This window comes from Lethenteron reissneri, chromosome 40 (genome assembly GCF_015708825.2).
Source record: "Lethenteron reissneri isolate LAM-NWPU_2019-01 chromosome 40, ASM1570882v1, whole genome shotgun sequence".
Taxonomy (NCBI): Eukaryota; Metazoa; Chordata; class Hyperoartia; order Petromyzontiformes; family Petromyzontidae; genus Lethenteron; species Lethenteron reissneri.
The window spans coordinates 3,200,733-3,228,223 of NC_083818.1; the positions used below are offsets into that span (position 1 = coordinate 3,200,733).

At 49.0% G+C, this 27,491-nt stretch overlaps 2 protein-coding genes across 4 annotated transcripts in view; one reads left to right on the plus strand and one right to left on the minus strand.

Annotated features, from left to right (window-relative positions):
- The window catches only part of LOC133352442 (tumor necrosis factor receptor superfamily member 5-like), a 25,892-nt gene extending 19,554 nt beyond the window's left edge, over nucleotides 1–6,338 (plus strand). For both annotated transcript variants that reach the window (XM_061568090.1, XM_061568089.1), the window contains 3 exons: nucleotides 151–254; nucleotides 1,621–1,722; nucleotides 2,352–6,338. In XM_061568090.1, coding sequence (XP_061424074.1) covers nucleotides 151–254; nucleotides 1,621–1,722; nucleotides 2,352–2,419 — 274 coding nt within the window. In that variant the 3' untranslated portion in view covers nucleotides 2,420–6,338. The remainder of the gene's footprint in view (nucleotides 1–150; nucleotides 255–1,620; nucleotides 1,723–2,351) is intronic.
- Nucleotides 6,339–7,549: 1,211 nt separating this feature from the next.
- Nucleotides 7,550–27,161, minus strand: DFFA (DNA fragmentation factor subunit alpha). 2 transcript variants are annotated; one of them, XM_061568058.1, is made up of 4 exons: nucleotides 26,679–27,161; nucleotides 12,045–12,200; nucleotides 11,485–11,600; nucleotides 7,550–10,886 (listed from the first exon to the last, which is right to left on the minus strand). In XM_061568058.1, exons 1-4 carry the CDS (start codon nucleotides 26,770–26,772, stop codon nucleotides 9,432–9,434), a joined length of 1,821 nt encoding a protein of 606 aa, XP_061424042.1. In that variant the 5' UTR covers nucleotides 26,773–27,161; the 3' UTR covers nucleotides 7,550–9,431. The 2 variants fall into 2 exon arrangements, with proteins under 2 accessions (XP_061424042.1, XP_061424043.1); XM_061568059.1 differs by lacking the exon at nucleotides 26,679–27,161 and adding an exon at nucleotides 26,125–26,672.
- Between the last annotated feature and the right edge of the window lie 330 nt (nucleotides 27,162–27,491).

Sequence of the window (27,491 nt, forward strand, 5' to 3'; positions counted from 1 at the left end):
CCATCCCAGGTGCGGTCCGGCCTCTCCCTCCCTCCCCCTCCCTCCCTCGTCGTCCTCCTCTTAGTGTCGCGTCCTTCTTGTCACACCCCCCCCCCCCGAATCCCACGGGCCCCCACCCAACTGTCCCCCACCACCACCCACCCATCCCAGGTGCGACCGAGACGGCCGTCTGACCATCGCCAACGGCACGGCCACGCGCGACAGCGAGTGCGGGGACCGCAGCCTGGACCCCGCGAGAGAGGACGAGCGGCCTGGTGGGTACAGCGGGCGGGGGAGGGGTGTTAAGGTGGCGAGGAGATGTTAACTACCTCGCCTGGTATTTTTAATTATATTTTACTTTTATTAATTAAATTTTTTTTTTGCCTGCGTGACTTCTTTTTGGGATTTAAAGCTTTCGTGACTGCAGGGATTCATCTTTTTGGTTCTTTCGGTAAAGTCACGTAGAAGGGAAGTAATAAAATAATAAAAATTAAACATAATAAAATATATTATATTATTATATCATATTATTTTATATTATTTTATTATGTTTTATTTTTATTATTTTATTACTTCCCTTCTACGTGACTTTACCGAAAGAACCAAGAAGACTACGTGACTTTACCGAAAAAACCCAAGAATATGAATCCTTGCAGTCACGAAAGCTTCAAATCTAGAATTAATACAGGAGGTCGTCGGTTCGATCCCCGACCCCTGACGCCTGTTGTACACTTGGAGTTTAGCGGTGTCTCTCTCCCCGTAGATTTGTATCCGGTTCCCCCCCCCCGTCCCCCCCGACATTCAGAATCAACGTCACGCGTTTAGAGTCATTTGGCTGCTTTACATTGTTCCGTCAAAGGTCACTCGGTTGAACTATCATTTGTGGTGGCCAGGTCTCTTCTATAAATAGAAGCTAAAAACAAAAACACTTTAAGTGTTTACTCTCAGACGGAACCAGCCAAACATCCGAGTGTACCACCACCACCACCACCACTCTCTCTCCTGAAGAGAGAGAGTGGTGGTGGTGGTGGTGGGAGCCACGGTTTGGGCATTTTCTCCCTCTCACTGAAAACAAACCCCTCCCCCCGTGTCCGTGCGCGGGGAGCACACCGTGCTAACCGCATGAGGAGCGGTGCGCTCACCAACACTGAACCAGTCCTGGGTCTTGCCTAGGTAGACTCGGCCTCAAATGAGCACCTGGTGCGTTGCGTAAACATCACCGCTGCGGAGACAAAGGCGGTCATGCGTGGAGGTTCTGGCTACACCGACCCCTCCGTGTGCCGTGCCGACCTTCGTAGGTGCTACCCGCTCACAGCGCTCGCCCCAACAGTCTGTTGAGGCTGTTGAGGCGAGCGCATTCTGTTCATGCTGCGCGGTGGAGGGCGCGGGGGGAGGATCTTTGTCTGAGATGCCATTCCCATAGCACGTGAATCATTGATGTGTTAGATATTGACGTGTGTGTTGGAGGCCACGCACGCCAGCACGTCGGTGCTATTGCGTGGCGACGACGTGAACTGTGCTCTCTCTCACCGCTGCCAACGCAGCAATAGCAGCGGGTTAGCATCCTCACCGCGGCTTGGCCGCGTCGTCTCTAACCCCCCCACCACCACCCCCCACCACCCCCCACCACCACCCGAGTAGGAGCAGTCGAGGTCGGCCACATGCACTGGATCGTGCCCCTCTCTGTGGCCATCTTCTTCACGGTCATCTTCGCCTGCTGCTTTGATTGCTACAAGCGCAAAGGTCAGAAGCGATGCCAACCGTCCCGCCCCCCCAACCCGTGCCCCCCCCCCCCCCAAGTGCCCCCGCAGGTCACAGCGGGCGTTTATGATCCCGTGACGCCGTTTATCGTGTGTCAATGGGCGCCACGGTGGCTAGGAGATGTTAACTACCTCGCCTGGTGTGCAGGAGGTCGTGTGTTCGATCCCAACCCTGACGCCTGCTGCTGTATATTTGGAGTTTGCGGTTTCTCCCTCTCTCATCATCACGATGGCTATGAGATGTTAACTACCTCTCCTGGTGTGCACGAGGTCGTGGATTCGATCCCGCCCCTGACGCCCACCGTTTATTTGGAGTTTGTGTGTCGTCGTGCGGAGAGGCGCCCCCCCCCCGCCGAAGGGGTTCGCCAAGGTTTCGACGGTGGCACTGGCACCGAGCCTTCCTGCTGGCGGTGGCAGAGAGAAAACAACAATTACCCACAGCTCTGTGGGATTCGACCCTGGGCCCCGCCGGTGACGTGGCCGCGAGACGCTCCGGCTTGAAGGGAACGTCGCGACGGGAGCACCCCGGCCCCCGTGACGTCACGCGCGTCGCTCCGTGACCCTGACACCCTCCCCCCACCCCCCCCCCCCTCCCGGTGTGGCTCCCAACAGAACCCAACAACCGCTTCCAAGCAAACGTCATCCAAGTTGGGAACGGCAACACGGTGGTGCACGGCTAGATGCAGCCCTTGGCGTACCGCTGAGCCGCCTCGCAACACACACACACGGCGGACGGTCGCGCACAGGGCTGAGCGAGGATTCCCTTTGGTTGTAAATTATAAGAAGAATAAAAAGTGTTTTTTTTATTATTGAGAAATGTGCGGGACCGATACATCACGCCGTGACGCACGTGCGCACCGTCAACACAAGCCAAAGCGGTTATGAAAAGCGGGGGGGGGGGGGGGGGATAGATGGGTAACAGGCTTGCTGCCCCAAACTCAAACCTGTCAACCCACACGGTCTACCCTGTATTCTTGTACAGGCAAATTGAGTTTTCAGATCCATCATACTGCGTACAGCCGTTTCAATACGGGCAAAAAAAAGGTATATTTGTTTGTGTTTCTCCCTTGTGATGGGACTTTGGAGGATGATCGTGTAGATTTATAACGGCAGGGGGTAACCAATATGGTCTGAGTTAGTCTGTAATAAGGTCGGCACTGATAAGGGGTTGACAGGTATTTAAGGACGGATGTATATATGTGTGTATATGAAAATGTATATCTATATTTTTTTATTGAAGAATCTTTATTTTAGGCGAATGGGTTGTCCGTGAAGGTTGCCCAGGAACCAGCAGACACAGGATGCAAGGCAGCAACCCCCAGGTAGTTGCCCAAGCTCTGCATTCCTACGTATCATAATGAATTAACAAGCTTGTTTATGGGTGTTGGAGAAAACCCAGTCTTCCCATCTTTCTCGGTACTCCTCCAATTGGTACCAAGACGGTGGTGATCGCATCGCGCGCTTTCAGATGCGTTTCTGCGGCCGTCTGGAACGCCGCTCTGCCTTCTGATATTAGGCAACACTTTTAAATCGAGATTGAAAACTCAATTCTTTCGAGCTGATTGTGTTTATTTCTAATATTGCAGTAATCTAGGCCACCACAGTGGCGAGATGTTAGCCACCTCGCCTGGTATACAGCAGAGGTCGCAATCGGGTACCCGATACCCGTACCCTACCCGATACCCGGCTACCCGTACCCGGCTAAGTACGGGTACCCATTTGAGACCCTGGTGCGGCCGGGTACGGGTACGGGTAAGGAATCAAAATCCGTTTGCGACCTCAGGTATACAGGTCATGGGGTTCGATCCCGACCCTGACGCCTGTATATTTGGAGTTTGCCTGTTCTCCCCTTCGATGAGCGATCATTTGTGGCCAGGTCGCTTCTGTAAAAGAGCTACATACAGTGAGGGATAAAAGTATTTGATCCCCTGCTGATTTTGTACGTTTGCCCACTGACAAAGAAATGATCAGTTTATAATTTTAATGGTAGGTTTATTTGAAGTGAGAGACAGAATAACAACAACAAAATCAAAAATGTTATAAATTGATTTGCATTTTAATGAGGGAAAAAAGTATTTGACCCCCTCTCAATCAGAAAGATTTCTGGCTACCAGGTGTCTTTTATACAGGTAATAAGCTGAGATTAGGAGCACACTCTTAAAGGGAGTGCTCCTAATCTCAGCTTGTTACCTGTATAAAAGACACCTGTTCACAGAAGCAATCAATCAATCAGATTCAACCACCATGGCCAAGACCAAAGATGTCAGGGACAAGATTGTAGACCTACACAAGGCTGGAATGGGCTACAAGACCATCGCCAAGCAGCTTGGTGAGAAGGTGACAACAGTTGGTGCGATTATTCACAAATGGAAGAAATACAAAAGAACTGTCAATCTCCCTCGGCCTGGGGCTCCATGCAAGATCTCACCTCATGGAGTTGCAATGATCATGAGAACGGTGAGGAATTAGCCCAGAACTACACGGGAGGATATTGTCAATGATCTCAAGGCAGCTGGGACCATGTTATTCTGTCTCTCACTGTTCAAATAAACCTACTATTAAAATGATAGGCTGATAATTTCTTTTTCAGTGGGCAAACGTACAAAATCAGCAGGGGATCAAATACGTTTTTCCCCTCACTGTAGCTCAGTGGGACCTTAGCTTGTCAAATGAAACAGTTGTTTAGTGTTAGTTTAGACACGTGTGGAAGGCACCTCCGGATGACTCACGAACAGCAGCAACATCCTCGCGTGTTAGTCCGTTCATATTTGGGGTAGCCCAAAAGTCAGGACACAGAGGGTTGTGCAGGAGATCATCGATTATCCAGCCAGATTTTCAAAAACGCCAGATAATAGCTAGTAATCATTATTTAAAGTAGATTATGTTACCACCACAATCTCGGAAGACTCCACACGGGGTTATGTACGTGCTCCGCTCTTGTCAAAGCACGTTGTTGAAACAATTGCCGGACTGATTCTGCCTTTAAGACCCGTGAATTTCACGCACTTTTCACCAGATACCACTGTATCTATATATTTTTTCACTGTAATTATTAATAATGTAAGATGTACATACGCGCGGTATTTTCATTGTTTAAGTTGTATGCAGTGTCAAATGTGCCGTATTTATTTAACACTGAAATCAAGCAGAGCGACGTTTTACTGTCACGCGACACGGTGCTGCCGATCGCCGGACTGGGTTACAGCCTTTGGAGCGGTTTTGCCGGATCGACCCGGGGACCGCCAGATGTTGGAAGCAGCCGGATACTCAACTGAATTCATTTCAACAAATCACACAGGATTATCGCACTTGTTTTTTTTTTACAAACGTGGGCGTATTGGCGGTACACCGGTGCCTTGTGAAAGAGCGTGACGATGTCGCTGCCTCTTCTTGGTTCTTTCGGTAAAGTCACGTAGAAGGGAAATAATAAAAAAATAAAACATAATAAAATAATTCTCACGTTTCGGCCACAACGCAAGCAGCCGTCCTCAGGTGAAGAACAGGGCTGTCTGAAAGACAGCATCTGGATGGGCACCACCCGGCTTGGCAGCGTATATTTAAGCTGGGTTGGAGGGGGGAAGGGGCGCCTTGACAAATGAATTAGCATATCAAGAGAAATGTAGCATATTTATGGGAAATGCAGATATGGGATTAGTCACTACTTGTGGAATGCGTAGGTGGGGGGGGGGGTTTTCAAAGTCATTATGCCCGTGCATTATGCAATATGCAGGATTAGCAGCATCAAAGGGAGGGAGTAGGGTTAGCAGTAATAGAGGGAAGGAACTTTAATAGTAAGGAGCTGCCCCCCCCCCCCCCCCTCGAGCGAGCTGCAGGACTCTCCATGGGAAGTTGCCACTTGGATTGAACAGCCGCTTTCCCCTTCACTCGAGCACGCGGCGGTGGTGGCAACACCACCACGAGACGTAATCTTGAGCAGCCAAACGTCCGCCAAGGGATCATTCCGGGAATGGATCGAGAGACCGTCCCGACCGAGTCTTGGGCACGAGTCAAATCCTGCTTTTGGAACACCGAGCAGCCAATCGTCGTCAGGCTGGGTGCTGCTGCTGCTGCTAAACGGCAACAGACTGTGAAGCTTCGTGTTCAGCCGCTCACGCATCAAACGTTCCGTCTTCCGACTGCTTCGACATGACTAGAACAAATGTTGAAGCACCACCACCACCAACCCCAGAAAAGTTTTCTTACCGGGTTTTTGAATCGCGTGAAAATAAATTACGATAAAAAAAACATTAGATTATTTTATTTTTGGACCTCGCACTGCCGGTGTAGCGTCAATACGTTCAAATTTCCAAAGATTTCCATGGTTGATGTGAATGCACGATGCGTCAATTCTCTTTTGAAATCAATGTCAGGACTTTTCTTTTCAACCATCACGCGGCGTAATCTTTGAATGTTCGTCAGTTGTTGTTTCCCCCCCTCCCCCCTCCAAATTATGTTTTAAGATGTCTCGATCGCGTTTTGAAAAGACGAAACAATCCATAGGAATGATAATCAAAATATTCAACGGAAAGAATTAACAATTTGAAATATTTTAACGGCCAGTGTTCAAATGAATGGGAATAAACCCCCTCGGTGTCTCGAGTCGTGATTTCTCCTCGACCCGTTCGGTTCCCGTGGCATGACGGGCGCCTTCCCCCCCATAGAGGCTCATCACGTGACGCGGTGATTGTGACCTCGCTGTGACCTCGGTGTGGCCAAGGTGAGACCAACGGCCGTCCTCAAATGTCTCCCGCATCCTCGCGCTGCGGTTGCAGCAAGATCAAGAATATTGGCAGGATAGTGAGCGGGTGGGTGAGCGGGTGGGTGAGCGGGTGGGTGAGTGAGTGAGGTGAGTGGGTGAGGTGAGTGGGTGGGTGAGTGAGGTGAGTGGGTGAGGTGAGTGGGTGGGTGGGTGAGTGGGGTGAGTGGGTGGGTGAGCGGGTGAGTGAGCGGGTGGATGAGCGGGTGGGTGAAGTGAGTGGGTGAGTGAGCGGGTGAGCGGGTGAGTGGGTTGGGTGAGGTGAGTGGGTGAGGTGGGTGGGTGAGCGGGTGAGTGAGCAGGTGAGTGAGCGGGTGGGTGGGTGAGTGAGTGGGTGGGTGAGTGGGTGAGTGAAGTGAGTGGGTGAGTGAGCGGGTGGGCGAGTAGGTAGCGCCTGGGTTTTTTTCGTCACCTCCCGCCAGCGGGTCTTCCAACACTTCACGTGGCCTCAAGGAGCACTTAGAATGGCACGAGCACCGTGTTGCGTCACCGCCACTGAGTGGTGAACGGCGGCTGCTGTTGTTGAGCGAGTGTGGCAGGAGAATAGAAAGAGGGGATGAGCTAAAGGATAGGACGATAGGTGGGTGTCCGAGCGAGCTTTGGAGTTGGTACCATCTCATCTCTCCCACTGCCCCGGTCAATCGGCCCTCCAGGAGGGCGATCCCCCCAATGCAGCCGAGCACAAACAACAACGGAGCTCAAAGCCGTCGGGCAAGAACACGAGCGGCCTTTAAAGGGACAAACATTTAAATCGGGGGCGTTTTTTGGTGCAATAGCCCTCAAAACAGAGACGCCGGTGAAGAGGCAGAGGGGATGGGGCATTATTATGGTTAGGTTTTAAACTCGTTACCCCCCCCCAACCCTTCCCTCCCCCCTCCCACGACGAGGGTGAAGGCGCCACAAGCATTAAAGCGGCCCCAAGGGACCGTCCATAAATGACGTCACGCACCTGGGGGGGGGGGTCAGACATTTGTGACGATGTGTGACGGGGGGGTGTTTGAGAAATATGACATCACATCAAAATGCGCAACTTTAAATAAATATAGACAACACGTTCTACTTAATAAAATAGACTTTTTAATAAATGTTTTCTCCAACATCAGAGTGCAGCGCCACATTAAATAGGCACTAAAATGACAGTAGTTTAAAGCGATTTGAAGCATGTTTTATTTTCAAAATGGAAATATGGTTTGGGGGGGGGTGCAGAGCTTTGTGACGTCATATTTGAGGGGGGGTCTGACTTTTTGTGACGCCGTGTGACGAGGGGGGGGGAGGTCAAAAATCGTCCAAAATCGCGTGACGTCATTTATGGACGACCCCCAACCGGCGCTGTCAACAATTGTCCAAGCGGGCGCTGCCTTGATTTTACCCGTGTCAAAATGAAAGCCCTTGCAATGTTTGCCCTCTGCTGCTTTCATGAGAACCCGAACACAGCCCAACGGACACAGCAGGAGGTCGGCACGTCGCTTGAGTCCGGTGTCTGTGTGCTGATTATTCACTGGCCACTCCAGGAACTCAATCAAGGCCAACTCGACATAGCGGAGGGTCCAGGATCCGGTAACATGTCGCTGTTCAGCGCCAAAGTCAAGCTACAACACCAAATCCAACTGGGGGTGGCTGGGTTTGTGGTTGAGTGGTTGAACTACAAAGCCATTACAGTCACCCTGTGCCCCCCCCCACAACACAAAGCTGTACCCCCCACAAGACACCCTGTGCCCCCCCCACCCTATACCACATAGAAGCACCGTGCCCCCCACAACACACCACACACAGGCGGCCCCATGTCCCAGAACCCATTAAAATCTAGCTCCGAAAATAATGGGTCACGCGAGGCTGCCCGAGCGAGAGGCCTTCACGCCACCAGCGGCTGCTTGGCCTCGAGCACGTCAGGAGGAGCAAGCCGGGCCCGGGTCGACGGGGCCCGGGTACTTGGTGCGGTGCGTCAACATCGTCATGCAGGAGTCGAGGTGCAACGAGACGTTGGCTTTTGCCTGCTGGCTAATGACCAATACGAAACCACCATCGCGGGTGTGTAGACCCGCAGATTATTAGCATTGCACTGGTTTAACATAAAAAAAATCCTCGCCCAGTCTCCTTTTCCTAGGATCAGCAGGCAGTGAGTCTTGCTGTGTCATCGACCAATTGGTGGTTTCCCCGCATTGGGAAGTTGACTGGTTACATGGCACGCGCGTGTCTGCGTGTGTGAGGAGCGGAAACGCAGTGGTTAGCGCATTGCGCGACAAACCCAGTGACTAGGGTTCGATTCCCGCTCAAGGACATCATCGATTATATCTAAACCAGTTCTGGGCCTGCCCTAGGTCGACTCGGCCTTAAATAAGTACCTGGTGCAGTGTGTTAATTATCAGCACTGGTTATACAAAGGCGGCCGGGCGCAGTGCTGGCCGCCCACCCCATGTGTATGCTGTGCCGGCCTTAATAGGTGATGTTTGCTAACAAAACTTGTCCCAACAGTTTGTTAAGGCTAAACGGGGGATGTTTGTATTTAGAGCGAGAGTGTCACAGTTGGTGCGCTGGCCAACAGCAGTAACAATTATCTGAACCGGTCCTGGGCATCCCCTAGGTCTACTCGGCCTCAAATGAGTACTTGGCATGGTGTGTAAACACCGCCATGTAGGAGACAAAGGTGGTCAGGCGTGGTGCTGGCCATCCAACCCCTCATGTGCCCTGTCGGCCTTCATAGGCTCTTCCAACTAACAGCTCTTTCCCCAACAGTCTGTCATCCGTTCGGAACAGGGTCCCGAACGGACAGGGCGACGAGGCGGTGGAGGAGAGACCTCCTTCGAGACCTCCATGCACCGCCGTCACGGGAGGGATAAGGGGACTGCAGCAGCAGCAGCGAACTCTCATCATGAACGGAACAGGAACGCACGCTACTCACACAGAGAGATCCTGCCACAGTCAAGAGCGAGAAGAATTCAAGGCACCATCGGTTGCATGGTCTTGAGCAAATCAGGAGGAGAATCGGCAACAACAGCATCAGCTGATGCTGCTGTTGCTGATGATAACGAGAGCATTTTCGGTTTCACTTCTTCACAGTCCGGGCCCTCCTCCTCTTGCTCCTTCTGCTGCTCTCCCGGCCGCCCGCTGCTGCCTTGGTCCATCACCCGCCTACGCTTGCGCACTCGCAGGCCGCTCTTCGCGTCCGGCTCCAGGGGCACTGAACGGTGAGAAAGTTTCGGGTTGCTCAACCTGCTGTCGTTGAGGAGGGGCATCCGCTCACAGCGCGAATCCATCTCGTGCTGGCAGGTCTTTATGACGTTATCAGCATCTGACTCGCTCACGCAGAGACCGTGGGCCATGGCGGCCACCCTGGCTTCAATCACTTGTTCCAGCTCCACCATGGAGAGGCCCGGCTCCGTAGGTCGGTGGTCCACAAGCCGGCCCAGCAGCGCCACGGTGAGGGGGCCTGATGGTCGAAGCCTTCGCCACCAGTCGGACTCGACGTTTACGGACGAACACGATGCAGAGTCGACGGGGCCCGGGTCGACGGGGCCCGGGTCGACAGGGCTTGGGTTGCTCCTGATGTGCTCGAGGCAATGCAGCCGCTGGTGGCGTGAATTCTTCTCTCTCATGCAGGCCCGCATGATGCTGCGAGCGTTCTCATTGGTCACGCCGAGGTGGCGGGCCACGGTGGCATTCTTGGCCCTCATCACGCGCCTCAGCTCGTTCATGGAGAGGCCCGGCTCTGTGGTTCGGCGGTCCACAAGCCGGTCCAGCAGCGCCACCAAGGGAGGGGGCCGGTTGTCCTTGACGTCTATGGACGAACGCGACGTGGGGACGCCCGGGTCGACGGGGCCTGGGTCGACGGGGCCCGGGTCGACGGGGCCCGGTTTGACAGGGCCCGGGTTGCTCCTCCTGACGTGGCCAAGGTGAAGCAGCTGCTGGCAGCGTGACTCCCTCTCGCGCTGGCAGGCTCGCACGATGGGGAGAGCGTCCTGTGTGCTCACGCCGAGGCCGCGGCCCACGGCAGCCGGCCCGGCCTCCGTCACGCGCTCCAGCTGCTCCGTGGAGAGGCCCAGCTCCGCGGTCAGGACGCCCGCGAGCTGACCCAGCAGCGCCGCGTCGAGGGTGGCCGACGGCCGAAGCTCCGGCCGGCGGTCGCCCACGGCGGGGCCCGGGTCGACGACGGGCGGAGGGTGGGGGGAGCGGCCGTCCGTGACGTCGTCGTCGGCGGCAACCTCCCGGGAGCAGTCCCCGCGGAGTTGGCGGTCGTGGTCCTCGGCGCGGCGGTACAGGGCGACGAAGGAGTGGACGTCTCGGAGCTGCTGGCGGCTGTCCAGGACGCGGCCGCATGCCCCGGACACGAGTTCGGCGGCCTCCTCGCCGCCCAGCCAGCGTGCGAGCACCGCCGGTTGCTCCTCCGCCACCGCCTGGGTCCGAACACAAAGATCCCCCCGTGTAGGCTTTAGCAGGCTATTGAGGCGAGTGCACTTTGCAAGTTACACACCAAAACCAGAGATAGACAAGCAAGCAGCATGCGCACGGCACGCATACAAGGCACACACGTAGCACGCACAGGACACACAGCACATATGGGACACAAAACGCACACATACGTAGTACATGCACACATAGCACGAACAGGACACACACAAAGCACATAGGGACGCACACAACACGCACAGACATAGTACACACATACACAGCGTGCGCACACATCAGTCAAAACACACACAATGGATGCACGCATACACATAACATAACAACCTTTGTTCACCAATAAGTGGTGGTGACATCACCACGGCACATGTGCCTTGTTAGGTGATAACTGTCTGCACTTTAGCCACCTGGTGCTCTGTTCATTGTTGTGAGCATTGCTCCTCTGCCCTCTGTTGTTGCTGGAGGGTGACTGCCTCCAACTCCCCCACAGCATCGTTCCCGAACCTCCTTCACAGAGGCCGATCTTGACACCGGGCCCTAATCTAAAACCGAGGCGATCTCCATCAGCGTGCGTGGGTGAGCACGTACGCGCAGCTGCAAGTCGGATAGGTTGATGATGAGTCCGAGGTCCCTGTGCAGCATCCGGGCCACCTCTTCGCTCTGGGATAGCGGCCTCCCATCCGTCTCCACCTCGTCGTCCACACCTGCAGGGGTCACAGGGGGGTAACAAAGGTTGTTTTTTTTACTTATAAAGTTGCCGAGTGCAAGTCCAAGGCCTATAATGTCAAATGGCCAGCGCCACACATAAACACCATGACATTTTTCAATAGGTAAGAGTTAATGGCTCTATTAAATCGGGCAAGGTTATTGGTCATGTAAACTATGGAGGGAAAAAAAGAGACGATGGGGGAGGGAATTCCAGAGTGGAGCAGGGCGATCGAGAAAGCGTTAAGAGAAGTGTATTGTGGCGAGTGGGTGAGTGCATGAGCGAGTGGGTGAGTGTGTAGTTGTGACCTGCAGTGTGGCAGTGCTTGTGTTGTTTTTGTGGTTGATGTGGTTCAGGAGGCGGGTCCCATCGTTTCACCAGCTCTGCGTGATGCGTCGTGCCCTCTGTGCGCTATAATTGTGTTATTGCTGCTGCTACTCACGGGGCTGGTCCCATCGCTCTCCCGGCTGCAACAGCATGAGGCGCGAGTTCTTGTCCAGCAGCTGCAGGTAGTCATCATCATCGACGATGGTGCCATCCTCCTCCAGCACCACCTCCACCTTGTCCGGAGCCGCATTCAGAGACAGCTTCACGCAGCCTTGTGGGGAGACACACAACAATTGGCGGTCGCCACTAAGTGACAGTGACATCACCGTGGTGCTTGTGTCAGGCCGGGCGCACCTTGAGACCAACTTATGTCTCAAAGGCTCACTGATAGGTCATGGTACAGACCTAGGTGTCACGGGTTGACCGAGATGACAAGCAGATGCTCCACCTGTGCCAGCTTGCTGAATGGCGACTACCTCCAACTGTCCAGTAGCCTCAAAAGGTGCACTTAGCGTGCCACTGCCAGGCTGTAAAAAGCGAACAATGTTGGTAACCCAGTTCACTATTGCAAAACGAGGCTATCCTGGCCTCTGAAGAGCTCTCACCTTGGTTAAACTGTAACGCTGCTTACAGATAAGTTGATAATGAATCACTGAACAGACTAAACTCACTTTATCACTCCGCTCTTTAATTTGCACTGCATGTACCATACAGGACCCACCATTGACCTCTACTTAAAAAACTAGAAGAAATCTATTTTGGGTCCTGTTCATCAGTAAAATCCTTATTGGCAAATCTGCGCTGCACTTAGCTATAATTCGTTAATCCCATTGTCAAACTCAAGAAACCTAATATCTATAATGGCTTTTAACTATCCCAAGAAAGAGAATTGAAATAGGTGACAAAGCCTTTGCCGTTGCAGCGCCAACGATTGGAACAACCTCGTTTCCTCCCTTAACATCTTAAATCTTCTATCAAAAAATATTCTGAAGCAGAAAATTACTGCTGGACACAGGCATAATTGCGAATGTGATTTGTTCAATTAAATGTGCAATTTTATTGAGGGACTGTGTATTGTCTTGGTGTGGTCTGGGGCTGTTGTTGTCTTGCCCAAGCTTGCATTTGATGTTGAGAAATCGGCAGTAATTGATGCAATTTGTACTTATATATTTGTTTTAGATTTAGTGACTTGCTTAGCTTTCCAATAATTTGCTTCATAGCTCATCGGATTCTTCCAGTCTAAATAAATTGCAGTTATTCTGATTACACAGCAATCAGCTGATAATGTATTTAACAAAACTAACACTACCCAAATAACCAAATTTGCTAAACTACCTAAAAATGAACATTTTATAAACAAAACGGTTATCAACATGACTAACTTTTGATTTAAGGCTTTCGTGACTGCAGGGATTAATATTCTTGGTTCTTTCGGTAAAGTCACGTAGAAGGGAAATAATAAAATAATATAAATAACTTTCTATATATTTATATTATTTTATTATTTCCGAAAGAAACATGACTAACGTTGAATTATCCAGCGATATGGTTTCAGTCCTGTCTAAAGGTCTTAACTTTGCTGTTGCCCCACGTACAATCCCTGTCGATGAGATCATTGCTGAAGTAGAATCAGCAGTTAGACACCTCCCCCACAACAGAGGTCGCAAACGGGTTTTGATTCCTTACCCGTACCCAGCCGCACCAGGGTCGCAAACGGGTACCCGTACCCGGCCGTACCCGTACCCTACCCGATACCCGGCCGGGTACGGGTAGGGTAAGGGTATCGGGTACCTGATTGCGACCTCTGGGATGAAGCCATGTTGCAGGCGCGGGTGGGTTGATTCTAGGAACTTGAATTGTGAGAAGAGACAAGACGTTGGGAAATGAGTGACAAACGGTGACTCACCAGTGACTCACGGCCTACCCGTACCCGGCCGCACCAGGGTCACAAACGGGTACCCGTACCCAGCCGGGTATCGGGTAGGGTACGGGTATCGGGTACCCGGTTGTGACCTCTGCCCCACAAACAAGCTGAGATGACAAGGCACGAGGTTGCCAAAATTATTGAGAACAGCAAATTGCCAAAAACAAATATTAACTTCAGTGAAGCAAAAGCCTCAGGATAATTGAAAGCAAATAAAGATATCCAAATACTTGCTGCTGATGAGGGCCGATCGACTGTTGTGACGCCCCCGTGAGGGCTATGATAATAAAATCAAAGATTTACTCGATGAGGGTGCCTACCGTTAAATTTAACGAGACACAACCAGCACCTTGGAACGAAAAAAAACGGCAATCATTGCCAAGTCATCAATTCCCAACGAAGAGCAATACCTGATCAAACCAAGGCCATCAAAGCCACCAAGACTTTATGGGCTACCAAAAATTCACAAACCTGATGGGTCATTAAGACTGATAGTTAGTACAATAGGCTCTGCCACGTACAAATTGGCACAATACGTAACGAAACAAATACAGCCCTACATCGATAGGAACTCTTAGTTCATCAAAATCTCTGAACATCTCGTAAATAAAATTTAAGATATCAAGCTTAACCGTGATTTCTCTGTTCATGAGGGTTCTGGTCAACGAGTCAATTAAATTACTCGACACTGGTAACGAACAAAGGTTTAGCCAAAGATTTCCCAATACTAGCTCAACACTGTCTAAAGCACACCTACTTCTTGTGGAAAGGTGGGCTCTCCTCTTTTGTCTCCTGTGATAGCGAATTTGTACATGGAAGATTTGAAACAAAAGTAAAGCTTCAAGCACACTAAAACCATCTGCTTGGTTTAGATATGTGGATGACACATTGGTGGTCTGGCCACACGGCAAATATGCACTGAACACATTTTTAAATGATCTCAACTCGCAAAACCCATCCATCCAGTTCACCAAGGAAGTGGAAGCTGACTTTCTGCTCGGACGGGGTCGAAATGATAAAATAACTCGGTGTTTACCAAAAGAAAACGCATACAGATGCCTATCTGAATGCAGAGTCACACCATCACCCCCCACAGAAATCTGCTCTCATCAGGACGCTCATTAATCAAGCTAAGAAAATGTCAGATGGTGACAGTCTGAGAAGTGAAATTCAACATGTTAAAGAATCGCTGCAAATGAACGGTTACAATGATGCACAAATCGACAATGCCAAAACCAAATCAAATAATACGAGCATCGAAACTCATAAACAACCAAGATGTTTGGAAAAACAAAACATAAAATACAGAAATTAATATCTGGGACATAGGATGTATTACCGAAGCTATCAACAGGTGGTCTGTAAAGGATTCACTGCAGTGTAGAAAATGTTATGTTGGGTAAACAGGACGATGATCAGCACGAGACTAAAAGAGCATTACAGAAATATTAAATTCTCCCAAATGCAACTGTCAGCAGTAGCAGAAAAACGCGTGCAAACAAGGACACTCAATTGATTATTATAATGTTGAAGTTGTATGCAAAACTAGCTACTACTGGCCAAGACTAATTAGAGAATCTATCTAAATTGAAATAAAAATAATTTTAACCGTTCAGACAGCTACGAATCATCAAATAACACATTATTTAAATGCACGCCTTTAAAGGGCAGCATCCTTAAATAGGGATTACCGTTGGTACGGCTACTTTAATACACACAATAGACAGGAAGGACAAGATCAAAGGGCTCGCATAATGCAGTCAGTACGTTGACTCAGTAATCCTCTCCCCCCCCACTTTGCGCAAGAGCGCAGAAGCGTGGTCACCACATCTACGCCTCTATATAAGGAACAAATATGGCTGTCGCCTGATGAAGCTAGTTGTAATTACTGGCGAAACGTCGTACTCAGATTGTAAATTTAACACGGAGGCTTTTGCGACCAATATTATTCATAATATAGGTTTTTGGGTCAGATCGCGTTATTTATAAATGTGTCGTAACCCTCCACCACCCGACACGGCCAAACAGTAAAAATGTGTCACGTTTTTCAAGTTGAATTATTTTGTCCTTTGAAAAACGTGCCACATATTTTACTGTTTGGCCGTGTCGGGTGGTGGAGGGTTACGACACATTTATAAATAATGCGATCTGACCCAAAAACCGATATTATGAATCAGATTGTAAATGTTGTGGCTTGGTTCTCCAACACACCGGTTAGTGCTGCACTAGTGACGAATGGGCATGTCGCGTTTCCTTTATATTACATGCTTTTTATTAACTCAATCTATCTGTTGTCGTTGTTGTATCCTCAAATCTTGTAACTCAATTTTATCCCACTTCCCAATGTGGTATCGACTGCCAACTTGGTATACTTATGTCATACTGATAACAATACTATATTCTATCATAAAAAATGTATATATTTTGAAACATTTTTTATATGTTATGTTTCGGCTTGGGTCTAATTGTCCACGGTCAACTGACGTTGGCTGTAAATCACCACGGCCCCTTACGTTGTGGCAAGCTTCGGGGCCACTTCCTGGAGGTGTGGAGTTCTGCCATTACTAGTACATTTCATAAAAGCGTGTTTTTTAAAATATTACTTATTTAAATGTAAAAAATTAACCCGTAAAAACAAAGTTTTTCACTATACATCCTTTATATGCGTGGCGGCTAGAGTCCTCTCGTCCTCTGGCTTGAGATGGCTGCCACCTATGGGTCAGATGATTGCCTGCCACCATTAAGAAATTGGTAATTAAATATAAAAAAAATTTACCTAAAAAGTGTAAAATTTTGGAAAAAAATTTTCACGAAAAGAAATTGTCACGCACAACGAGTCTGTGTGCAAAATGTCAGCTCAATTGGATCACGGGAAGTGGGTTAAAAAACGACCGAAAGATTTGCACGATCATAAGCGCGCAAGCAAGCAAGCGAACTTAATATAAAGGATTTTAAAAAGCGATGCACGTGGTAATGCTGACAAGGCATGGAACCCCGGCGGAGGAGGGGGTGCGCTATTTTTTTTATTTCACAATCAGAATATTTATTAACGCTGGAGGAATCCGATGAGCTATGACGCTCTTTTTGTTTACAGGTGTCCAGCAGGGGCGGGTCGACAAGTTACAATGACAAACCAATATAAAAAGACGAGTGGAGTGCAAAGTGTAGGAAAGGTAAATAAATCACTCGAAATATTTATTTACAAATAAAATTGAACTAAACTATTTATTGTATCTTACCAGGTGAAGCCCACTGAGCTATTAGATTATTGTGTTTTTTTAGACGACCTGGCCACAAATTACACTGGTCAGCTGTTTTAGACCAATTTCAGGGTGCTGATTCCAAATCTGATCTCAGATTTGCTCTATCACATCTCATTTTTATGCTATCGGCATACCCCATTTTAATTGATTTTACCCGAATTTAACTCTGTCACTTATGATTGTAAGTTGTTTTAGTGTTCAAATATGGTGCTGTATTTTTAGGATAGTGTGTTTATAATATCATTTTATGTAAATATCCACATTTAATATTTTTCTTCTGCAGTTTTTATTGAAAATGCAATATTTGATATCTCAAAATGATGTGATAGACAAAAACTGATGCCAGATTTGGAATCAGCACCCCAAAATTACCTTCACACCGTTGGAATATCTTATGCCAGAAAAAGTGTGTTGTCCAGTGTTATAAATCAACGAAGTGGCTTCTCATATGGAAAATAACCTAAGCGTTTCTTTTCTTGTTGCTGTTCCAAATGTTTGGAATGCCACCTCTTCCCCCACTCTGCCCAGATGTCCGTGCTGCTGGCTCCCTGCTGCAATTCAGGTACGTCGGTGGGCGAGCTGTTAACTACCTCGCCTGGTATACAGGACGTCGTGGGTTCGATCCCAACTCTGACAGCTGCTGCTGCTGTATATTTGGAGTTTGCGTGTCTCTCTTCCCGTGGTCGCGTGGATTTTTTTCCGGGTCATCCGGTTTTTCCCTCTACATTTAGAAACGTACGTTTAGAGTATTTGGCTGCTATAAATTTCCACACGATAAGCCACTTCTTTTAGCTGTCATTTGTGGCCAGGTCGCTTCTAAAAAAAAATAGCTATATAGCTCAGCGAGCCTTACCTGGTAAAATAAAAATTGCTTATCGATGCAAGTGCAGACTCAAAGCCTTTCTCTTCTGCCTATGACTCACTGTTTCGCATCGATGATGTCTTTCAACCGCATCGGACTTTCAAATTATTACCGTATTCTCTAGAATACACGATACACACCCGACTTTTGTTTTAAAATACAGGGGGGTGGGTGGGTGGGAGTGCATCCTATAATCTGGAGAATACGGTAATGCCTTTCCATCCCCGTGATGCATAATCCTGCTGTTTATTCATCACCAGCCATGATCATTCCACTGCTGGATGAAGAACTCTCCAGAGACAGGATCACGCACATGCTGGGTAATATGGTCAACAACTTCAGACAATGATTATTGCTATCTCCATATATATAAAGGGCAAAGTTGTGAATATGTGTGTCTGTTCAAAATGTTTAGCGTACTTCCGAACATGCAACAAACTGCAAATTTGCCATGGTGGGTACTTTACAGACTGTACACCATGCAAAATTATAAAAATACAATTTTTTTTGGGGGGGGGGGGGGGAGCTCAATAATGCATATATTTTTTGCACGCCAAGTGAGCTGTGACGTCAAATCTGTCACGTGACCCGCACATGTGGAAGCGTAACACAGTGTCGCGGTTAGCGCGCTGCGCTATCAACCCGGCCACCCGAGTTCGATTCCCGCTCACGGCCACCACCAGTGACGATTATTTGAACCGGTCCTGGGCTCCCCTAGGTCGACTCAGCCTCAAACAAGTAACTGTTGTGGTGTGAACATCGCCACTGGGGAGACAAAGGCGGCCGGGTGTGGTGAATCCAAGTCCCGGGCGAAGTAGTACAGCTAGTTATTATATGACATTCATGGTGTCATCTTCTTGGTTCTTTCGGTAAAGTCACGTAGAAGGGAAGTAATAAAATAATAAAAATAAAACATAATAAAACAATTCTCACGACGTTTCGGCCACAACGCAAGCAGCCGTCCTCAGGTGAAAACCAGGTCTGTCGAGGCGACAGCGTCTGAAATTCATGGTGTCATTACGCAATGTTTCACTACACACATATACAGTACTTCCTTTGTTCCCCATGTGGAGTTAGGGTTGCCACGTGACCGGGTTTGACCTGGACAGTCGATGCATTGAGTCTGTGGCCCGGGTGGCAGGTATTGATTTGCACCGAGATCTGGTACCGGTGTTACGTTGAACCTCATAGCAGTGGTAGATTTGAAGGTTTCGTGACTGCAAGGATTCATATTCTTAGGTTTTTTCGGTAAAGTCACGTAGGTAAAAAAATTTAATTACTTATATTAATTTTAATTTTTTACCTACGTGACTTTACCGAAAAAACCTAAGAATATTCATAGCAGTGGTTTACTGCACGGGTTTGATAACAGACCTGGTGCTGATTCCATCGACCGTGGAAGTGCATTGTCCAGGGTGGTCCAGATATCGTGGCTTTTATTTTATTTTCTAAAACGTTACATTTTTGCATACAAATTGGTGCGAAAATTGAAATTAATAAGCAAAAGGGAAAAAAAATGTTCGAGGTTAATTTATTTGGGGGTGGGGCGGTCACAATACATCTAGACCACTCTGTAAATTCCACATTATCGTGAATACGGCTGAATGGATCAAACGTTGGGTTTGTTCGAACAGAAGCCGAACTTATTAGAGACAGTACATAAACCTACTCTCGGAGGAATGTATCCCCCCACCCCCCCCGAAACACATGCTCGATTTTCCTTAATAACAAAATAAATGATGAACTACTATTTTCATCATAGATCATCTTGACAAGTGACGTTGCCACAACCATGGTACAAAACAAAACAGATCTTCAGTGTTGACCAAATGTCACGTCTGGGCAACGCTATGCGTGGCACGTTGTAGATTCCACTCCGCGCGAGCGACAATTGAATGATTTGAGGCGTTCAGGACTTTGGCGTTTCCCTACCGCAGACTCACGTGACCCCAGAACCCTTTGCAAGGCGCCAGTGGCAGAACAAACAAGGTAAACCGGCGAGTTTTGCCGGTTCGTGTCGCCTCGGAGGAGGGGAGGGGCGAGGGGAGGGGGTGAAGGGGACGAGGAAGGAAACAAGGGGTGAAGGTGGGGGTGGAAAATAGGGGGCACGAGAGGGGGTGGGGAGGAGGTGGAAACGAGGGGAGGGGAAAAACGAGGGGAGGAGGGGGAGACGAAGGGAGAGGGAGGGGTCGCGGTGAGGGGGTGAAGGGGACGAGGGGAGGAGGGAAACGAGAGGAGGGTGGGGACGAAGGGAGGGAGGGCGAGGGGAGGGGTGGGGGTGGAGAGGGGGGGTATCATCCTGTGGGCAGCTAGTTTGGCTTGCTGGGTGTGACAGTCCTACACTTCCCCCACCCAGCGTCTTCACTCCTAGATAAATCCCACTTAAAAGCGATCATATATTTAGAAGTGAATTAGAATGCCGCGTGACAATTACGAGTGTATTTGGGGATAATACCGTGGTATCGTGGCCAAACAACCCCGCATGACAGCCACAGCGTGGCCTTCGTGCAGCCAGCAGTGGAGTGACGAACGGCTGATAATGATACTCTCACTAATATCACTTTAATATTACTCGCGGTATTACGCGTTAACTACGTCACATGAAAAAAGATTGTGGTGCTTCAACCCACGATTCTCAATTAAGTAGAGTGACGATGCTACTGTAAGCGCCGCCCCTTTTAGCATGATCTCTTCCAAAGTATCGTCGTCCTCGGCCATGATGTATCCATTCTAGATTTGAAGCTTTCGTGACTTCAAGGATTCATACTCTTAGTTCTTTCGGTAAAGTCACGTAGGCAAAAAAGATTAAATAAAAATTAATAAAAATAAAATAAAAATCACGACGTTTCGGACGCAACAAGCCTGTGACGGTCCCACCTGATGACGGAGACTTGTGTTGCCTCCGAAACGTCGTGATTTTAATTTTTATTAATTTTAATTAATTTTTTTTTACCTACGTGACTTTACCGAAAAAACTAAGAGTATGATGTATCCGCTGCTGGATGAAGCCCTCACCATGTCTCTCTCTCTCTCTCTGTGGTCGCGTGGATTTTTCTCCGGGTCCTCTGGTGTTTTCCTCCACATTTTGGCTGATATAAAATGCCACGTGATAGGTCACATTGTTGAGCAATCATGTGGCCAGGTCGCTTGTGAAATAAATACAAATAGAACCGTCGCCATCTCTCACTGTCTCGCAATGCGGCCATCTATCGAGGCTCCTGTGCGCGGGAATGATCTCGCAGTTCCATCTCTTTGCGGGTGACGAACCCGTGGTTTCACGTTCCCTTCTTCGGCTGTCACTCCCGTCACGAGTCGTATTCACCGACCATCATCCATCCCTTCTGACGATTCGCCTTGCCCATGCCTACTTTAATTCCTTTCGACGGTCAAAACGATGTCTCTTTAAGGCTTTTGCGTATGTCCCCCAACCCACGTGTCCCCCTCCCTTTCTCTCGGTGCATTTACAATCTTGCACCCCCTTTCTGCATGCCTCTGGTATGCGTACCGTACACTGCTCAGAGGTGCCACGTTGGCGAGATGTTAACTTTCTCGCCTGGTATGCAGGAGGTCGTGGGTTCGATCCTGACCCTGACGCCAGCTGTATATTGGGAGTTTGAATGCCTCTCCCCGTGGTCACATGGATTTTTCTCCGGGTCCTCCGGTTGTTCCCCCTCCGCATTTAGAATCAACATCACGCATTTAGAGTATTCGGCTGCTATACATTTCCACATGATATGCTACTTCGTTGGAGCTATTATTTGTGGCCAGTTCGCTTTTGAAAAAAATAGCTGTCGGCTCAGTGAGCCTTACCTAGGGGGGGGGGGGGGAGTTAAAATAGGTTCAGCGTTTTGTTTGCTTCGTTATCATTGTCAGAGTCCGCGTGTCTATGACGAACATTGCCACAGCGGGGGGCGTTCAAATTTAGCAATAACCCCCGGGGCATCGACAACCGATTCCCGATTACGCCTTTTTGGGGCGAGGGTGATCTCTCGCGCACAGTCACACAGTGACTCACTCACTCGTCCGAGAGTCCTCGCCGCCGCTGCCACCTCCGCGTGCAGTGACAGCGTGCAGTGGTGACGTTTGTGTGGGTTGCAGGGCAGGTGATGGTTTGTTGTTGTGGGTGGTGGTGGCGGCGGTGGTTAGGGGGGACCGCGTGGCTGCAGGCTGTTAGGGAGTTAGGAGAGTTGCCACCTCTTGAGAGACAAAACATCCGGGACTAATCGCGGGAACGAGAAGAAAACTGTACTATCTCGCGATGTCGTGAGAGGGGAGAGAACTATGTGGAGAGACAGAGACAGAAAGAGGCATTGTCTTTGAGCAGGAAATTTTCTGACGAAAACCCACGACTTTTAATGCCCTGGGACGACGTGCAGCTTTATAAGGAGCTGTCTAAAAAACCGAGGACGATCCTGGGAAAGCCAGAATACAATAATGAAAGTCATCGCCGTGAATAACAAAGTAAATCAACGGATGTATCTTTCCCTCAACTTTAAACAAACTTTTTTTTTTACACATCCCATTGGCCACACGGCTTGCTGAGAGTCCATCATTTCAGCAACATTGGTTCAGCAAATCGGGAAAGCTAGGACGGGGTGGGGACACACGTCAACCCCCGCAACCCCCGTAGCGGTGAAGAAATGAGATATCGTGCCGTGTGATGCGAGTCTTGGATCATGACTCATGCACGCAACACGCAGAGGAGAGAGCGAGAGACGAAACACGGCTCTGTGGCACGAGGCCACCGGAATTGTCATCCCGTGGAACTCGGTAGCGTTTTGTCTTTTAGAGACCAAGAACAGAAGAGGAAAAACAGAAATCATAATTACTCTTTGGTTCTTTCGGTAAAGTTACGTAGGTAGAAAAAATAAAATAAAAAATACCTACCGACGTGACTTTACCAAAAGAACCAAAGAGTATGGATTCCTGCAGTAACGAAAGCTTCAAATCAAGATTAAATCATTATTAGTTCAACGTCAAACATTCTTGTGACATCTGCCAACAACAACAAAAATATATATTGTTAATTGGCTCGAGAATAATTTGTCACAAGCAGTAATATTTATAATTTCCTGTTGCAATGCACTTTGGTGATTTGTTGTACTCGTCATGTACTTGCATCCACGTTAGTTCACGCGATTGTTTTTATTTTGCCGTAGTTATCGTGACACATACATTATCAAGGGTGTGAAATGATAAAAAAAATGTCGACAGAGCAGTTTGTCTACATTGCTTAGCGATGCTGCCCTTTGAACCCGACCACCCGAGTTCGATTCCCGGCCATGGCTGACATCGGTCCTGCCGTCCGCCACTCCCCATTCACCAACACGTACTGACCAATGCGGTGAAGTATGGTCAAATAAACCCCCCATGATCGACATGGCATGGGGAGGGAGGCCTTCATCCACTGGTAGAGAATATCTGGAATGTATTAATTTTGATAAATAAAAGTAATTTTACATCACTTACATGATGAAAATGGCTTTTATACTATTGTCAGTATAACCATCGTAACTTTCATATGATTGAATTGTCACCAGGCAGCTCTCATCTGCATTGATGCTCTTGAGACGGGAGTGGAAATTCCACATGTCTGTGGTAGGAATCAGCATAATCCATGACAAAACTTCTGCAAACTTTTCTCCATATACTGTTAATCAGGAGGTACCTAAAAACGAAGCTAAACATTTTTAAAATTTTAGCAGGTAAGGCCCACTGAACTATATTGCTCTTTTTCAGAAACGACCTGGCCACTAATGACAACTCAACGAAGTGGCTTATCATCGCGTGGACATTTATAGCAGCTGCCTAATACTCCAAACAGGGGGTAGGCAACCAAAATAACAAGAGCCTTTTTGTTCAAATTCTGTATAAACTCAATATTTTAAATGCACGCGAATACAAGACGGTGGTCCTTAATAGAAACGTGTCACGAAGTAGTCCTTAGAGTGCCGCATGCGGCTCTGGAGCCACAGGTTACCGATCCCCTGTTCCACGCGTGGCGTTCATTCTAAACGTGGAGGCAAAAACTGGAGGACCCGGAGAAAAATCCACGCAACCACAGAGAGACACATGCAAACTCCAAATATGCAGGCGTCAGGGTCGGGATTGAACCCACGACCTCTTGTATACCAGCCGGGGTGGTTAACATCTCACCACTGTGGCGCATATCTGGATACCAACCCCAGATGGATGATGTTGTTGTTGATTGGTTGAGTTGACAAATAGATGAAAGAAAAAGATGATTTGGCTTAAACATAGCCCTCTAATATGATGATTAATAAATCAGAATAAAAAATAATAATTGTCAATCAACTGCCGGACGAAGACCTCAGCATGCCTTTCGGCCCACGACCTCCTGTATACCAGGTGAGGTAGTTCACATCTCGCCACCGCGGCGCCCGTCCACAGGTACTGGCTTTGTCGATGGGTGAGAACGACCTCGACACCTAGAATCGTGTGGCCTGCCTCGGAATTAATTGAACGTTCATAATTTCAACTCTTATTCCCTGCCGCACAGTGTTTGTGCTCTCTCGAACACAGAGAGAGGGAGAGATTGACTCAGAGGTGTGAGGAGGAACCACAAACAGGCGGGAAAAGCAGCAGCCAGACGGTGAGTTGGCACCAACAAAGATCCAAGCTCTGTGGTCCTCGATATATTAAGGTGTTATCAGCCACTTAATGAGTGTACGTATGGGAGGAAATCGGAGCACCTGGGAGAAAACTCACACGTGCGAGGGGGCAACGCTCTATCCCATGCAGACGGAACAGGTCGAGTCCACGTTCTCCTGCTAAGCCCCGGGGTTATGGGGAAGGGCGTTTCACGACATCTCTGCGTGCGATCCATCAACCCTGGCCGCTGCCTCCACCGTGCTGGATTACAGGTCAAAGTGCGGCAGTGTAGCCACCGCCGCCCGGCCTAAGTTAACCTGTTGTTTTTCATGGAAACCGCGTAACCAGGGCAGACGGGCGGTTTCGCTCAAGGGCACGCACGCCAAAACCTTCCAAGAAAGCGGCATACCTGGAATGCCAGCGCGCAAAAAAATAGGATGCGGCCGGGCCAGGCTTTTTTATTATCATTACACGCTTTTACTTAACTCACCCTGTCTGTTGTCGTATCCTCTAATAATCTTCTAACTCAATTTTTACCCACTTCCCAATGTGCTATCGACTGAAAACTTGGTATACTTATGTTATACTGATGACAAGACAATATTCTATCGTGAAAAAAATCAAAAACAGTTTAAAGCATTCTTTTACATGCTTTTGATAACCTCACTCTGTTGTATCCTCAAAACTTGTAACTCAATTTTAACCCACTTCCCAATGTCGTATCGACTGCAAACTTGGTATACGTATGTCATACTGATGACAATACTATATTCTATCTTTAAAAAGAAAAAAATTCAACAATATTTTTTATATGTTATGTTTCGCCTTTGGTCTAATTGTCCACGCTGGAGTCGTGGAGTTCTGCCATTACTAGTACGGTACATTTCATTAAAGCGTGCTTTTTTTAAAAGTAATTTTAAATATTATTATTTCTGAGGTACTGAAATGTCGAAAGCGATGTTTTTTTTTGACTTAAAACTTTCGCGACTGCAGGAATTCATATTATTGGTTATTTCTCTCCGCCTGATGAAGACCGCATGTGTTGCGATCGAAACGTCGTGGGTTTTTTGCTTTCATTATTTTCAATTTATTTTTAATTTACTATTTGAATTCTTATTGTTTTTTTGCTTTTATTATTTTCAATTTATTACATTTATTTTTTCTCCATCTTTTTTTTCCATCTACGTGACTTTACCTAAAGAACCAAGAATATGTTATGTTTACGTGACAACCCTTACTAGTTGGCCGTGTCGGGTGTTGGCGTGTTTTAACGACACGTATTTACGCGTTCTAACCCAAAAAACCTTTATGGATTCTGATACAATAATAAACTGGACCTTCCCTGGACACCCTGGGAAGACGAAGAGTTGCTTAAGCGAAACTCTTTAAGAGCCGTTCTCTTCATTGCAAGGCCCGAGGGCCACTGGCAACCTCTTTGTGGGGCCTTTAGTGCGGCCCCAGACAATACACAATGTGAAAAGCACCCCTTGCAGGCGATGTGGCGGTCCTCAACACAGGCGAAAGTGCCCCTCACCTCTGAACCTTAGTGAAGAACACGAGTCTAGCGCAACATTCCCCTCGTCGAGCCCTCCGCCACCTCGCCGGCCCAGCGGGGGGAGCGAGCCGTTGGTAATCGGAACTTCACGTCGGATGGGGGTTGACTCAACCCATCATCCCTCCCTCCAAGGGTCGATAAAACAGACACCTTTTTTATCGGCCTAAGACGGAACAAGGGTCGTCTAATAGATTAGAGTCGACCCACTTCCGCAATGTCGAACTCCCACAACAAAATGACACGGAATCTGCAAACCCAAGCGAGCATTAAATCGCCCTGGCGCCCGATGAAAAGCGGCGTCAAGTACGCGGGATTTGAACTTCGGATGTTCAAGGGCTCTGGTCCCGAAGACCGAGAACCGCGATAGTCAAAACTCGACATACCGCGAGCGGCCTCCGCTGCCCCTCGCTGCGGGGTCACCCCCCACAAACTCGGGGTGCGCCTCAGGCAAGGCAGGCTCCCACCTCGGCCTCGCCCGCGTCTACCCCATTTCCCCGCGCACGCCCGCGTCTCCCTCACGTCCTCCCTCGCACCTTTCTGCCGCAGCTCTGGTAGGGAGGCGGCGACGAGGCCGTGCCAGGTCGCGCGACCCACGCCGCACACGCGGTAGGGATGTCGAGTGGTCATGGCAAAACAGCGCCGCGGTCGCGGTACGGGGCCATTCGCGAGGGAAAAAATGGCCGCCTCCTGTCATGGGCGGGGCGACAACAAAGGCAAAGCACCCCCGTGTAGCCTCAGCAGACTGTTGGGGCAAGTGCTGCTGGCGAGTAGCACCTACGAAGGCCGGCACGGTACACGAGGGGGTGGGTGGTTGGTTAGCACCACGCCCGGCCGCCTTTGTCTCCCCAGTGCTGATGTTCACTACACACCGCGCAAGAGGTCGTCAGTTGAGGCCGAGTCGACCTAGGGGAGGCCCAAGACCGGTTTCGGATAATCGTCACCGATGTTATTGGTCGTAAACGGGAAACGAAACTCGGGTCGCCGGGTTCATACAACAGTGCGGTAACCACTGCGCCACCGCTCCCCAAAATAAATGACTAAAAATAAAATTGTCACACACACACACAAGTGCGCACATCCACGCACAAACATATGACAATAACAAAGAACCACCGTATAACTGAGTCTGTAGCAAGTAGCAGAACTTATGAAGGCCGGAACTGTGGCACACGAGAGGGTGGGTGCCCAGCACCACTCCCTTTAACAACAGCAACAAAGACAACGATCCCCCGTATAGCCTTAACAGACTGTTGGGGCAAGTGCTGTTAGCGAGGAGCAGCACCGATGAAGGCCGGGAACTTTGGCAAACGAGGGGGTGGGTGGCCAGCACCACGCCCGGCCGCCTT